Source organism: Myotis nattereri (assembly GCF_964212035.1).
Source record: "Myotis nattereri genome assembly, chromosome: 16".
Taxonomy (NCBI): domain Eukaryota; kingdom Metazoa; phylum Chordata; class Mammalia; order Chiroptera; family Vespertilionidae; genus Myotis; species Myotis nattereri.
The window spans coordinates 16,987,413-16,999,747 of record NC_138091.1 but is presented as its reverse complement, the minus strand read 5'-3'; the positions used below and the strand labels follow the sequence as shown (position 1 = coordinate 16,999,747).

Below are 12,335 nucleotides of genomic sequence, written 5' to 3'. Positions count from 1 at the left end.
TAATTTTGCTACTGTTATGAATCGTCATGTAAATATCTGATATGCAGGATGTATTTTCATTGTTACAAATTGAACATAATGAAAGCATAGTGATTCATCACAAAAACAATATGTAATTATATATGTGTTTTCCGATGGTCTTAGGCGACCCCTGTGAAAGGGTCGTTCGACCCCCAAAGGTTGAGAACCGCTGCCCTAGACGCTAGCTAGCCCCAAGTAGGTGTGGGCGGGAAATACCAACAGGCTACATAAACTGCCATCGTGTCTTAGAGCAATGAAATACTAGTAGAGGAAACCTTTATGCACGCTTCAATCCCTGGGAAGACTGTCTCACTACTGTAGCTACCATACTGCCAAATCAGGCATCAGGTGTTGAGTTAAGCAAGCTCCCCTGGAGACAAAGGACAGACGGAACTCTGGGAAACCTGGGGACTGAGCCAAGGACCAGCGGAGTGGATCCAGGGGCTGCCGCCTCTGCACTGTGACTCCTGCCATGTGCCTCATTATGACCCGGCTCCCTCACCAGCTGGCCAGGGTCCCCAGGTCCGGTCCTGGCATGAGTGCAGTGTGGGTCGGGGCCGGTGGGGGGGTGCGGCCCTGGTGGCCCTCGGACCCCCCCCCCACCATGGAAAACAAGCTTTGGCATAACACCCTGGGGAACTGCAATCAAGACCCAGCAAATCTCCAGGATGCGGAGGACTTCGTCCTCCTGCTCCTGGGCCTCATCATTCTTGTCAACATTGGGATCAACCTGACAACTGTGGTCAGTGCTGGCGGCGGGCCCTCCCTGGGAGCGCAGAGGGCGGAGGGTGGGAGCCAGCTTCAGCCTGTACCCCCATCTGCAAGAGCCGTCTTGGCGGGGAGGGGGGAGGTTGCTGGTGGAAAGCTTGGCCTTCACTCCCACCCCACCTCACCCCCAGATGTGGCGTGGGCTCCAGAGTGTCGTAGACAAGACGATCAATTGGATCCTTCAGAAAAGTAAGTAAGGCAGCTAGCGAGGGAGGGGACACCCCCACACCCCTGCTACCACCACAGCCCAAGAAAGACAAGCCCCCATGTTCCCAGCCGACAACTGCCCTGCCCTCACGGACTCTTGCGTTCCCCAGATGCAATCTTGCAGGCTTGTAAAAGTCCCCCCAAAGACGCCCCAGCCAAGGCCCAAGACATCCACATCCACTGCGCCCTGGACCCTGTCGAAGTGCAGGTGACCCGGCCCTCCTGCTTCTCGGATTCCTCCCATCACCATCCCCGCAAGCGCAGCCGCCGCCCGCGCCGCCCCCCCCACCGCCGCCCCCACTACGGCTACCAGCAGAGACGGAGGAACCACAGACAATTCCCCGCAACCTGCACGCTCTTCCACAGCCCACCTCACAGACACAGGAGGTCACGGCTGAGGCCAAAACCCATCTTTGACCAGGAGGACCCGGACTCCTTTCTGGAGGACGACAACAACCTGTCCTTCCCCCATCCCAAGTCCCCGCCGTGGGGCTGGGGCGGGCCGCGCCATCGGATGGGGCTGCCCTCCCACATGAGGCTGTGGGGCCGCCAGGGCGGGATCCTGGCCAGCTTGCCACCACCCTCCATCTACCAGGCCCCTGAGCTGCGCCGCATGCCCAAGCGCGTGGAGGCCAAGTCAGAGCTGAGGCTGCAGTGCTATGGGCTCCACCGCTCGCAGTCCCGCGCCTGGGGCAACATGGAGGCTGAGCAGTGGCCCTTGCCCCCTCCACCTCCCCACCGGCTGCCTCCCAACCCCTCCTGGGCCCATGGGGGGCACAGCCCTTACCAATCAAGGGGCCAGCTCCTGTATGACTGCTGGGATCAGCGGCGGCGTGGCCTGGAGGCCTCCGAGCCTCCATCCGCCCTGATGGCCCGGAGCTGCCGGCCCGAGGCCCGGGAGTACTGCTCCCCACAGGCCCACCGCCGGAGCCTCCCCGGCCATGCGTACAGCCACAGCCCTTACCCGTCCACAGGACACTTGAGCTACACCTCCCGGGACCCCCATGAGGTCCGGCGCCGGGCAGCTGAATGGGCTGAGGCCCTCCCCACTCAGCACCCCCTGACGACATCTGCCTCCCTCACTGTGTTGGGCGAGGTCTCATACCAACGGACCCTGGCTCCCAGCCAGGCCCTGCCTGAACCCCAGACTCCTGAGCCGCCCCCAATCACCTTCATGCCACTCAGCCGGAGCCCAGGGGGCAATGCCAATCACCAGGTGTACGACAGCCTGGAGCTGAAGCGGCAGGTGCAGGAGAACAGAGCGAGGGCCAGCTCGCTGCCGCCACCTTCCACCTCGGCCTCCAGGCCCTCGCTGCACAGGGGCCGGGCTGGGAAACCGAACTGACCGGTGGGGCGGTGGGGCAGGCCCTGAAAGAGGAATAAAGAGCAGCAGAGTCCAGGAAACCCTGTGTGGTCTGTGGCTGGGACGCGCCACTTCTTCTGCCAGCCTGGATCCCTGCCCTCAGCTCCCGAAATGAGAAGCGCTGTGCTTGGCATGAGGCTCCCCGTGGGGCAGGGGCCCTCCTGGTCCTGCGCCAGGGCTCTCAGCAGATCTTGCCGCTGCAGACTCCAGACCAGGGGTCCTCAAACTTTTTAAACAGGGGGCCAGTTCACTGTCCCTCAGACCGTTGGAGGGCCGGACTATAGTTTTAAAAAAAACTAGTCGGCTGCTAAGCAACAGGCAGCGGCGACAAAAACACGCGGCGGGCCGGATAAATGTTTTCGGGGGCTGCATGTGGCCCGCGGGCCGTAGTTTGAGGACCCCTGCTCCAGACCATTGGTCTTCGGGCACCTGCTCTGTGTGAGGCTCTTTCTGTCCCCAGAGGGGACTCAGAGGCTCCGCCCCACGTAAGAAGCTGAGGTTAGATTCCAGACGTGGTGGTTCCACATCGGTCGGGGTAGATCCAGGCCTGCAGCCTCGCAAAGGGCAGGAAGAAGGCAAGGCTCTGGATTTCGGCCTGGCTTTCCCCAGGGCAATGAGGCCATGGTCTTCATAGTTTCAGAAGGGGATGGGCTGCTGCGTGAGTGTTCGAATGAGTGAGTCAGCAGGCAATGAGGGGGAAAAATGAGGATGAGATGTTGGGGGGCGGGGGGGGCCGGGGGGGGGGGATGTTGGCTTCTGGGCCCTATTTGACTCTCCAGGCTCAGGTTACGCAAACCCAGTTACCAGGGAATGACACTTGGCCTTCCTTTTACTCCGCCTTCCTCATTGTGACCTCCTGTTCCATTATGACCCCGTTCTCCCCCTCCCCCACCAGAAGAGTTTGGCTCCTAGTGAGTATGTGGGGGCCAGGGGGCCCAGGTAGTCCTGGGACCCCCGGTCATGGGTGAGCAAGCCCACCACGCAGCCCCAGTGTGCTCTGGCACCAGCTCCAAGAAATGCCAGGACCTAGGAGACTCGATTCTTCTGATTCTGGGCAGCTTCATCTTGCTCAACGTGGGGATCAATGTGGTGACTCTGGTCAGGGAGGGGCCTGGGCACCAGGGTGGGGAAGCCCTAGGGTCTGAGGTGGGAGGGGGTGAGGTGAGAGGGCTGCTGGGATGTGGCCTGGCTAGGGTTGGACTTCAAGGCTCACCTTACTTCTGGGCTCTCCCTTCCCCTGCTTCCTCAGCTCTGGAGGCATCTGAAGAGCTCCTTGCGGATTCTTTTCCATCATTTTTTCCCCAAAGGTGAGTGAGTGGTCCCCAGCATGGGCTCGAGGGGATTTGGCCCTATCCCCTTTCTTCTGTCCCTGTCCCCATGTTCAGCCATTCAGGACCTCAGGCTTCGTCTTACCCCACCTTTCCCTGCAGACAAGCAACCCAACTCTATAGGCAACCATCCCATGGCTATGCGCTACTCTGTGGACCCCAAGAACCTATGCTCAAGAGCCTTTTCCCGCTTCCATCGTTGTCCAAGCCTCCAGCTCAGGAACCCTAACCAGCTTGACTCCTGCATACCAGATACGAATGATGAGAAGGAATCTAGGTGCTACTGGATGAAGCCTCAGTATGGACACGCCAGGGCTCCCGTAGAGACGCTAAGGGGACTGTGGAAGGAGGGGATGAAGGGAGCTAGGGAGGCCCCTCAACTCATAGCCTCAAAGGCCCCAGGCACCTGTCTCTGCAGGCAAGAGACAGCTTCCCAGTTTCTCAGGATGAGCAAGTTGGATCCGGTTCCACTCTGCTTGCCCCAAGGGAATAAGACTAAGACCCCAGATTATGCCCCAGCCCAGACACGGACCCACCCCCCACCCCGACCCCCTGAGCACACCCCTACCCAGGCCCATATCCACCCCCCACTCCACCCCTTTGAGCACATCCCCACCAAGGCCCAGATCTGCCCCCAACACCGACCCCCTGAGCACACCCCCACCCAGGCCCAGATCTGCCCCCAACCCCGACCCCCTGAGCACACCCCCACCCAGGCCCAGATCTGCTCCCCAGTGCACCCCTCTGAGCACACCCCCACCCAGGCCCAGATCCGCCCCCCAGCCCAACCCCCTGAGCACACCCCCACCCAGGCCCAGGTCTGCCCCCAACCCCAACCCCCTGAGCACACCCCTACCCAGGCCCAGATCTGCCCCCAACCCCGACCCCCTGAGCACACCCCCACCCAGGCCCAGATCTGCCCCCCAGTCCAACCCCCTGAGCACACCCCCACCCAGGCCCAGACCTGCCCCCGACCCCCTGAGCACACCCCCACCCAGGCCCAGATCTGCCCCCCAGTGCACCCCTCTGAGCACACCCCTACCCAGGCCCAGACCCGCCCCCCAGTCCACCCCTCTGAGCACACCTCCACCCAGGCCCAGGTCCACTCCATAGTCTGCACCCCTGAGCATACTGGCACCCAGGCCCACGGCCCTGAGCATGCCTCAGCCCACACCCTGGCCCAGGCCCCAGCCAAGGTTTCCTCGCGTGCCTTAGGCCACTCCATGGACTACATACTTGAGCATCTAACAGTCCATACCCCAACCAGCGACCCTGCTCATCTAACCTATACCCATGCCCACACGTTGGTCCCTCCCTCACCCTCTGCCCCAGACCCTCCTCTAACTTCTGCCCTTGCTACTACTCCTGCCCCAGCCCCTGTTCCAAAATTTGCTTCAGTCCTTGCCCCAGCACTGGTCATGGCCCCAACTACCACTCCAGTTCCTACTCCTACCCCTACCTCCACCCTTACCCACAGCCTAACTCCTATTCCCTCTACCCTGACTGTCTTCAATCAAGACCTCTCCACTGGCCATGTGATCTATGCTACCCCCATGGTAAAGAAGAACTTATTCTATGGGTGCCCCACCCAGAACACTGGGTATTCCAGAAAGGACTTGGGTACCCTCTCCAGGCCCCAAGACAGAGAGGGCCTGATACACTCTGGTAAAGTCGAGCAAACATCGAAGCAACTTAGTGGGGATACTGCCAACACCTCCACAGGATCCACAGTAGGTTACCTGGAGTTGGAGAATATGGGATGGAATAACTCAAATGATGCCAAAGACAAGTTCTTACAGCCTAAGACCTTCCCTTACCGCAGCTTCCATCCTTGCAATTCTGAGGGGAAAGAAACAGACTCCCAGCCTCCAGTCTATCCCAAATTCCTGGTCTACTCCAAGGATGATTCACCTTCTCAACCTTGCTTTCATTCTCCCACCAGTGTCCAGAATTCAATGTACACTGCTCCTCCACCATGCACTCTTTCTCTCCCTCTTGTTTCTCCCAGATCCTTTGTTCTTCAACAATCTACCAACCACCAGGTGAAGCCTTCCACCTCAACACAAACCCCCACCTTACCTCCAATCTCGATACCCTCTTCCCAGTTTCCCATCCCTTCCCAGTTCTCCACCATTTTCCAACCCCCAATCCAACCCCAATCTTCTGAACTTCATGAGAGACTAGGCCTCACCCAAGACTCTGGCCTCCTAAGAACCCCAGGCCCTTCAAAAGACGTTAGAGTTTCCAAGAACCCAGGCCTCGATCAAGATCCAAGCCTAAAAAAGCTGCCAGGCCTTACCCAACATCCTCATCTCTGCAAGAGTTCAGGGCCTGCCCACGACTCTGGCCTTCGCAAGAATCTAATTACCCAAGAGTCTGGCCCTGAAAAGCGCCTAGGTCCACCTCAAAATGTAGGTATTCTTAGGAGCCCATGTCTCACCCAACCCTCTGGCCTCCATAAGAACCTAACATTTCTCCAAAATTCTGACATTCAGAGGAGCTCAGGCTTTGTGCAAGAGACTGTACTCTGCAAAAGTCAAGATCACTCCCAAACAACTGGCCTCCATCACAGCCCAGGCCTTTCTCAAGATTCTGGAGGTTACAAGAGTACAGGTAATGCCCAAGATTGGGGAGTCTCCAGAAGTCTAGGCCTTACCCAAGATTCTGGCCCACAGAAGAGCCCATGCCTTGCCAAACACTCTGAAGTAAACAAGAGCTCAGGCCAGGAATCTGGCCACTACAAAAGCCCAGGCCTTGTCCAAACCTGTGGCTTCCATAAGGGCTCAGGCCTCACCAAAGACTCAGGAGACTACAGAAATCTAGGCCTGACTAAAGATTCTGACCCCTATATGAATCCAGGCCTTATCCAAGCCAATGAAGCAAAAAAGAAATGTGGCTTTGCCCAAGATATTGGAATTCACAGGAGCCTAGATCATATTCCAAACCCTAACTTCCACAAGAACGCAGGAATTAATCAAGATCCTGGCCCACAGAAGGGCCCACGCCTTACCCAAGACTCTGGCCTCCCCACGACTCACGGCCTTAACAAGGAATCAAGCCTCCACAAGGACTCATGCCTTATCCCAAATCCTGACTTCCACAAGAACCCAGACCTTGCTCTAGGTACTAACTCTGTCCAAGTCTTGGGTCCCTCTCAGACTCCAAAGTCCTCGCTGCCCTCGACAAAGTCATTTGTATATGAGGAGACTCCTCGGAAGAATGCCGAGCAGCATCTCCCACGGACTCCTGACCCACTCTGTCAGCACTCCTGCCCTTCCAAGGCCCAGGTGATCTACAGTGACCTGCAAACCTTCTCAGAGGTACCTGTATTGATTGAGTTACAACCATCCTCCCATCGAGTAGGTGGCCAAGAATGGGTGTACCGTCCTGTGGATACAGCTCCTCCAGCTAGCCAGAACTATCACCAGATGGCTATGCCTCCCAAAACCAACGTGAAGACTCACTGCGCTGGGGCAGGCAGCCGGGTAGGGCATGTGGTCTTTGATGCCCGCCAGAGGCAGTTCGGAACGGGCAGAGACAAGTGTGAAGCTCTATCTTCCAGGCGCCTTCGCCAAGAGGCACCCAGCAACTCAGCGGAGAACGCTGAGTGGGGATATCAGTGTGTAATGAGGCCCTCGGAAAAAGAGGGGACCAAGGTGCATTAGGAATAAAGAGGCGAGAGAAATGTTCTGTGATTGATTGAGGACATCCACCCCAGCCCCACTGCCGACACTGGCCACTCTCAGGGTCTGATGGGAGCTGGACCTATACTTGCCCCTTCTCCTCCAAAGCTGCAGAGCTAAACCCATGATCCCCAAGGCCCTGGAGCTGCATTTTCCAACACACTAGCCATTAGCTATCCATGGCTTTTAGAATGTAAATTAATTAAAATTTAAAATTGTTTTTCTGTTTCATTATTTACATTTCAAGTGCTCAATAGACATGGGTGGCTAGTGGCTACTACATTGGACAGGACAGATTTAGGACATTTTCATCATTACAGAAAATCCGACTAGGCAGTAATGCTTTAGAGTTTAGAGTCACTTTCCTTTCCCTGTCACCCATCCCCAGCTTCTTCAAAACTCCCACAGAGCCCAGAGAACTTAATTCTTTTTAGGGTGGCTCAGAGGCCGCCTCTGGGGAGGAGGTAAGATGTAGGGATGCCAGATGCCTGATTATTCCAGAATGTGAGAGAGAGCCCAGTCTTCAGTTTTCTTGATCTGGTCTCTTGGGTCACAACCGGATGTATGGAAACCTGCCTCTCCAGTTCTGGGCAGTGTTTGGGACTCTGAGTTGCTAAGGGAGAAGAGCTCTCTTTGTCAGTGACTAGGAACGCCTGAGACCTGGGCTTCCCAAATTGAGCTCTGGATTCTGAGAGTCCCTTCCTTTACAGGCCTCTAATTTTTCTAGGTGTTTGTTTAATTCTCTTGCCCATGGGCTATCACTCCAGAGATAGTCCCCAGGGGAAAGGGTATGTAAGAAGTCCTGGTCCAGCAATGCATAGGTCTGATCTGTAAGCCTGTCCCTGGTGTCCTAACTTTTGTCCCGTTATTCTGGCTCCCTTGTCATCCTGGACTTAAGCTTCGTCCCTGAAAGCATTGGTAACTGAAAACAATTTTCTTCCCCATAATTTCCCTTTGCTCTGCCCCCCCCCCCCCCCCCCCGTCCAACTGGGAGTTTCCTCTGGATTTGATTTTCAGTTCTGATAACTCATCTGTGTACACACCAGGTATGAGATTCCAAAGTGTTTTTCCCGTCACCACACATGTGTAACTGAGGTGGGTATCATTTTTTTTTAATATATTTTATTGATTTTTTACAGAGAAGAAGGTAGAGAGATAGTTAGAAACATCGATGAGAGAGAAACATGGATCAGCTGCCTCCTGCACATCTCCCACTGGGGATATGCCCGCAACCCAGGTACATGCCCTTGACCGGAATCGAACCTGGGACCTTTCAGTCCGCAGGCCGACGCTCTATCCACTGAGCCAAACCGGTTTTGGCGAGGTGGGTATCATTAATATGTCCCCTCCCCGAGTCAGATGTCCACTCCTGGGTCACCACCTGTGTGTTCTTGCCTCACACGACTACCACCGGTTCCAAGGGGAGTTCCTTTCTAACACCTCTCTGGCTCGGCTCTGACCTTGGGCAAGTCATGTGCAGCCTCTCTAGGACGCAGTCTCATCTCCAAGATGCAGTTATAAGTACATGGAAGAACCCTTCTAGACCTACATGACCAAGGCTCCGCTACTCACATGGGATAGAGGGGCCCCTGTTTCTCCCCAATCCCTGAGGTGTGTCCACCATTACTGTTTGCTATTTAGATATATCCTATCACCCTTCTGCTCCAACTCCAAGGAATGTTTGTGTGGGGCTGACCTGGGTTTGGAAACGGAACAGTTTATCTCCATAGAAACTCCAACTCCAACCAGGCCCTTCAGAGGAACAGTGAAGGATGTGGGGGCGTAGCCCCATCGCTCTGGTAACGGAACAACTGCAACTCCCCGGACAGCGCGAGATCTGAAAAGAGCGAAGGGAGTGTTGACAGAGGCGGGGCGGCCCGAGCCACCTGGCCGGCTCCTAGAAAGGGGCGAGGCTGGATTTCGGGGCGTGGCCCTGCGGGCCGCAGGAAGAAGCTACCTGTTGGATTGCTTTAGCCATTTTCTTCCCAACTCTTGCAGTTGCCCCTTAGGGAAGCCGCAGACCTTAAGCCTTTTCCGAAAAAGAGGTCCGGGGAGGTAGACAGGGACGCCGGAGGGCTATCACGTGCCGAAGGAGGGGTGAGTCCGGTGAACCGGCCCATGGGGCGGGGACCAGAATAGGAGCAAGGGCAAGGGCAGAGGAGGTCTTTATTTGTTCGTTTTCAAGACGGAACTCACAGCCCTTTATCTGCAGACCTGTTGGCGCACCTGCCTGAGGCACTCTGTCGGCCTCGGAAAGAGAGAAGGGCGGAGGTGCCTTTTGGCCGGTCTAGGCTTCCTCTCGTCTGTGTCGTTCCCCGGCCCCAAACCATAGAGCCGCATGGCTTCCGCGGTCTGGGGGAGTGCCCCCTGGTGGGGCCCGCCGCCCCCGGCCCCAGCCCGCCCGCTCACGGACATCGACTTCTGCTCCGGAGCGCAGCTCCAGGAACTGACCCAGCTCATCCAGGAGCTAGGAGTGCAGGAGAGCTGGAGAGACGGGCCCAAGACGGGCCCAGACCTCCTCCGGGCCAAGGACTTTGTTTTTTCTTTACTCGGTGAGTAACCCTCCCCGGCTTCAGAAACGCGCAGCTCAGCCCCGCCCCGGAGTTGCGTATCACAATCCCTTCTCTTCCCGTAGGTCTGGTTCACCGCCGAGACCCCCGTTTTCCGCCCCAAGCAGAGCTCTTGCTGCTTCGTGGCGGGATTCGCGAGGGCTCCGTGGATCTGGGGCCTTCACCCCTAGGCCCCTATGCCCGGGGGCCTCACTACGACGCCGGCTTCACCCTGCTGGTGCCCGTGTTTTCTCTCGATGGCATCGGGCAGGAGTTGCAGCTGGACATGGAATCCTGTTATGCCCGGCTCTGCCTCCCGGAATTGATGCAGGGAAGCTCGGTGCGAAAGGCATGGCAGGACTGCCTGGGACCCCCAGTCCCAGGAGGACGCGGCTCGGTCCCCCGCACCGAAAGCGAACAAAGTCCCCAGGATCAGCAAAGCTCCGTGGACCAACCGCCCGGTGACGTCACCGAGCTGGACCCGCACGTGTCTTTGGAAAAATCACCTAGTAACCGTTCGGGGCCCGAGTCGCCTCGGCCAGATGTAACCGACCTCGGCTTTCCCGCATCCCCCAAAGAACTGGGTGGTGACGTCACCAAAGCAACCGCGGAGAGTCCTGCACCGCCGCTGTCGGAGGCTCCGGAGGCGTGGCCCACACTGTGCCCGGCCAAGGTGGCTGCGTGGTTCTTTGCTGTGCTGGCTGAGGTCGCCGAGTCCCTGATCCCGGTCCCTGGTGCCCCGCTCTTGGTCCACGCAGCCCGCCACGCGGGATTCACCACCATCCTCCTGGCTACTCCAGGGCCCCCACGCCGTCTCCTGCTTTTCGACCTGATCCCCGTGGTGTCCGTGAATGGCTGGCCCGAGGGGGCTCGGAGCCACTCGTGGGCCGGCCCGCTGGCCTCCGAGTCGTCGTCCTTCTACCTGGTGCCGGGCGGGGACCCAGAGCGGCCGGGCGCTTCCGGCTGGCAGCTGTGCTTCGCCCGCCAGGAGCTGGCGCTCAAGGCGCTCATACCCGCCCCGCTGCTGCAAGCGCACGCGGCGGCCCAGGCGCTGTTGCGCCCGCTGGTGGCCGGGACCCGGGCCGCGGCGCCCTACCTCCTGCGGACGTTGCTCTACTGGGCTTGCGAGCGGCTGCCTGCGCTCTATCTGGCGCGGCCGGAGAATGCCGGCGCCTGCTGCCTGGGGCTGCTGGATGAGCTGAGCCGTGCGCTCGAGGCCGGGACTCTGCCCCACTATTTTCTGAGCGGCCGAAAGCTCTGGGCAGGGGACAGCGCGGCTGCGCTGCTTATGGCGTTGGCCCGGCTTCGTGGGGACCCTGCCCGGGCCCTGTGCGCCACGGTGGAGGAGGCCAAGACTGCGCGCAAGGGGGGCGGCTTAGCTGGTGTGGGAGGCGGGGCCCATTAAGGACTTCTACCAGCATGGAAAGTCCCTCACTTGGGAGACACTGAGCACCCTGGACCCAAAATTCCGTTCAAGAAGGCATCCTTGCGGTTCCTCCCCATCATTCCACTCGCCTCGCGCTCCATCCCGGGTACAGGTCTTTCCCGTCTGGCTTCTCTGCTCTCCAAACCTGTGGCCAGCATCCCTCTTGCCCTAGTATAGCCTCTAGCAACTATCTTCCCCCAATTCTTACGGTCTCTTCGGAGTCTATAGGCGGGAGGGGGAGGATAAGTGGAAAGGAGAGCGGTATGGAGATCAGAGACAGACCAATTCGTCTCACACAAAAGCAATCATATTAAGGAGGCCGGATTTCGCCCCAAGCTAGATCTCGACTCCCTCCCCCCAGTCTCTTCAGTTATTACCTCCACTTTCCTCAGTCAGTTCTGTCCTCCCATCCTGGGCCGGAGGGTCCCTTCACTCTCTGGGTGCTCACCCTTCCATTGATCTTAAGCCCCATCTCCCTCCCCTCATCCAGGGTTCCATTCAATGGAGTCACCTTGGTTCCTCCTCCTCTGAACACCCAGATATGCGGCCCTGCCTCTAAGTTCATCCCCACTCCCTGCCTCTAAGGAACCCCAGGGTTCCTACCGCCCAACTTAACCCCCTTTTCCTGGCGTCTCCGCCCCCCGCCCCGCCCCCAGGCTGGCTCTTGGGGAAGCGCGAGCTGCGGTTGCGATTGCCGCGGCCGCCTCAGCTTCCCACTGTCGCTGCTGCTACTGCTGCCGCCTCTACCGCCGCTGCACTTGGTCCAGCCGCCAGGCCGTGCTCTGATTTTGCCGGACCAGGGCGCTCTGCGGGGACACCTTCACTCTTCCGGGGGCCCAGGACGCCTAGCCAGGCGTGGAGGGAAGCTCCGTTTGCGGGGGACAGGGAGGGAGGAGCCTGGAACCCGGGCCAGCACCACCCGTCGCGGGATCTACAAGACAGGACAGGTGGAGGGGCGTCGGGGAAAGGGGGGTTGCTATAGGTAGTCCC

General features: G+C 58.4%; 3 protein-coding genes across 3 annotated transcripts; all 3 read left to right on the top strand.

The window, feature by feature from the left end:
- Positions 1-625: 625 nt before the first annotated feature.
- On the top strand, positions 626-2,341 carry SPEM2 (SPEM family member 2; the record flags this gene model as incomplete). Its single annotated transcript, XM_081108915.1, has 3 exons — positions 626-763; positions 921-978; positions 1,107-2,341. The coding sequence occupies 3 exons, from the start codon at positions 626-628 to the stop codon at positions 2,339-2,341; spliced, it is 1,431 nt and encodes a 476-aa protein (XP_080965041.1).
- A 978-nt stretch (positions 2,342-3,319) lies between these two features.
- SPEM3 (SPEM family member 3) lies at positions 3,320-7,352 on the top strand (the record flags this gene model as incomplete). The annotated part of the gene is made up of 5 exons (XM_081108914.1): positions 3,320-3,457; positions 3,609-3,670; positions 3,896-3,985; positions 4,106-4,505; positions 4,596-7,352. The coding sequence occupies 5 exons, from the start codon at positions 3,320-3,322 to the stop codon at positions 7,350-7,352; spliced, it is 3,447 nt and encodes a 1,148-aa protein (XP_080965040.1).
- Positions 7,353-9,564: 2,212 nt separating this feature from the next.
- TMEM102 (transmembrane protein 102) lies at positions 9,565-11,401 on the top strand. The gene is made up of 2 exons (XM_081109664.1): positions 9,565-9,922; positions 10,006-11,401. Exons 1-2 carry the CDS (start codon positions 9,709-9,711, stop codon positions 11,322-11,324), a joined length of 1,533 nt encoding a protein of 510 aa, XP_080965790.1. The 5' UTR covers positions 9,565-9,708; the 3' UTR covers positions 11,325-11,401.
- Positions 11,402-12,335: the final 934 nt, after the last annotated feature.

What these genes read in the sequence shown, in the direction of transcription:
- TMEM102 (XM_081109664.1), top strand. Translation starts at nt 9,709, where the DNA reads ATGGCTTCCGCGGTCTGGGGGAGTGCCCCCTGGTGGGGCCCGCCGCCC. An exon ending in CTTTGTTTTTTCTTTACTCG is followed by an intron (nt 9,923 to 10,005) that starts GTGAGTAACCCT and finishes CTCTTCCCGTAG; the next exon opens with GTCTGGTTCACCGCCGAGAC.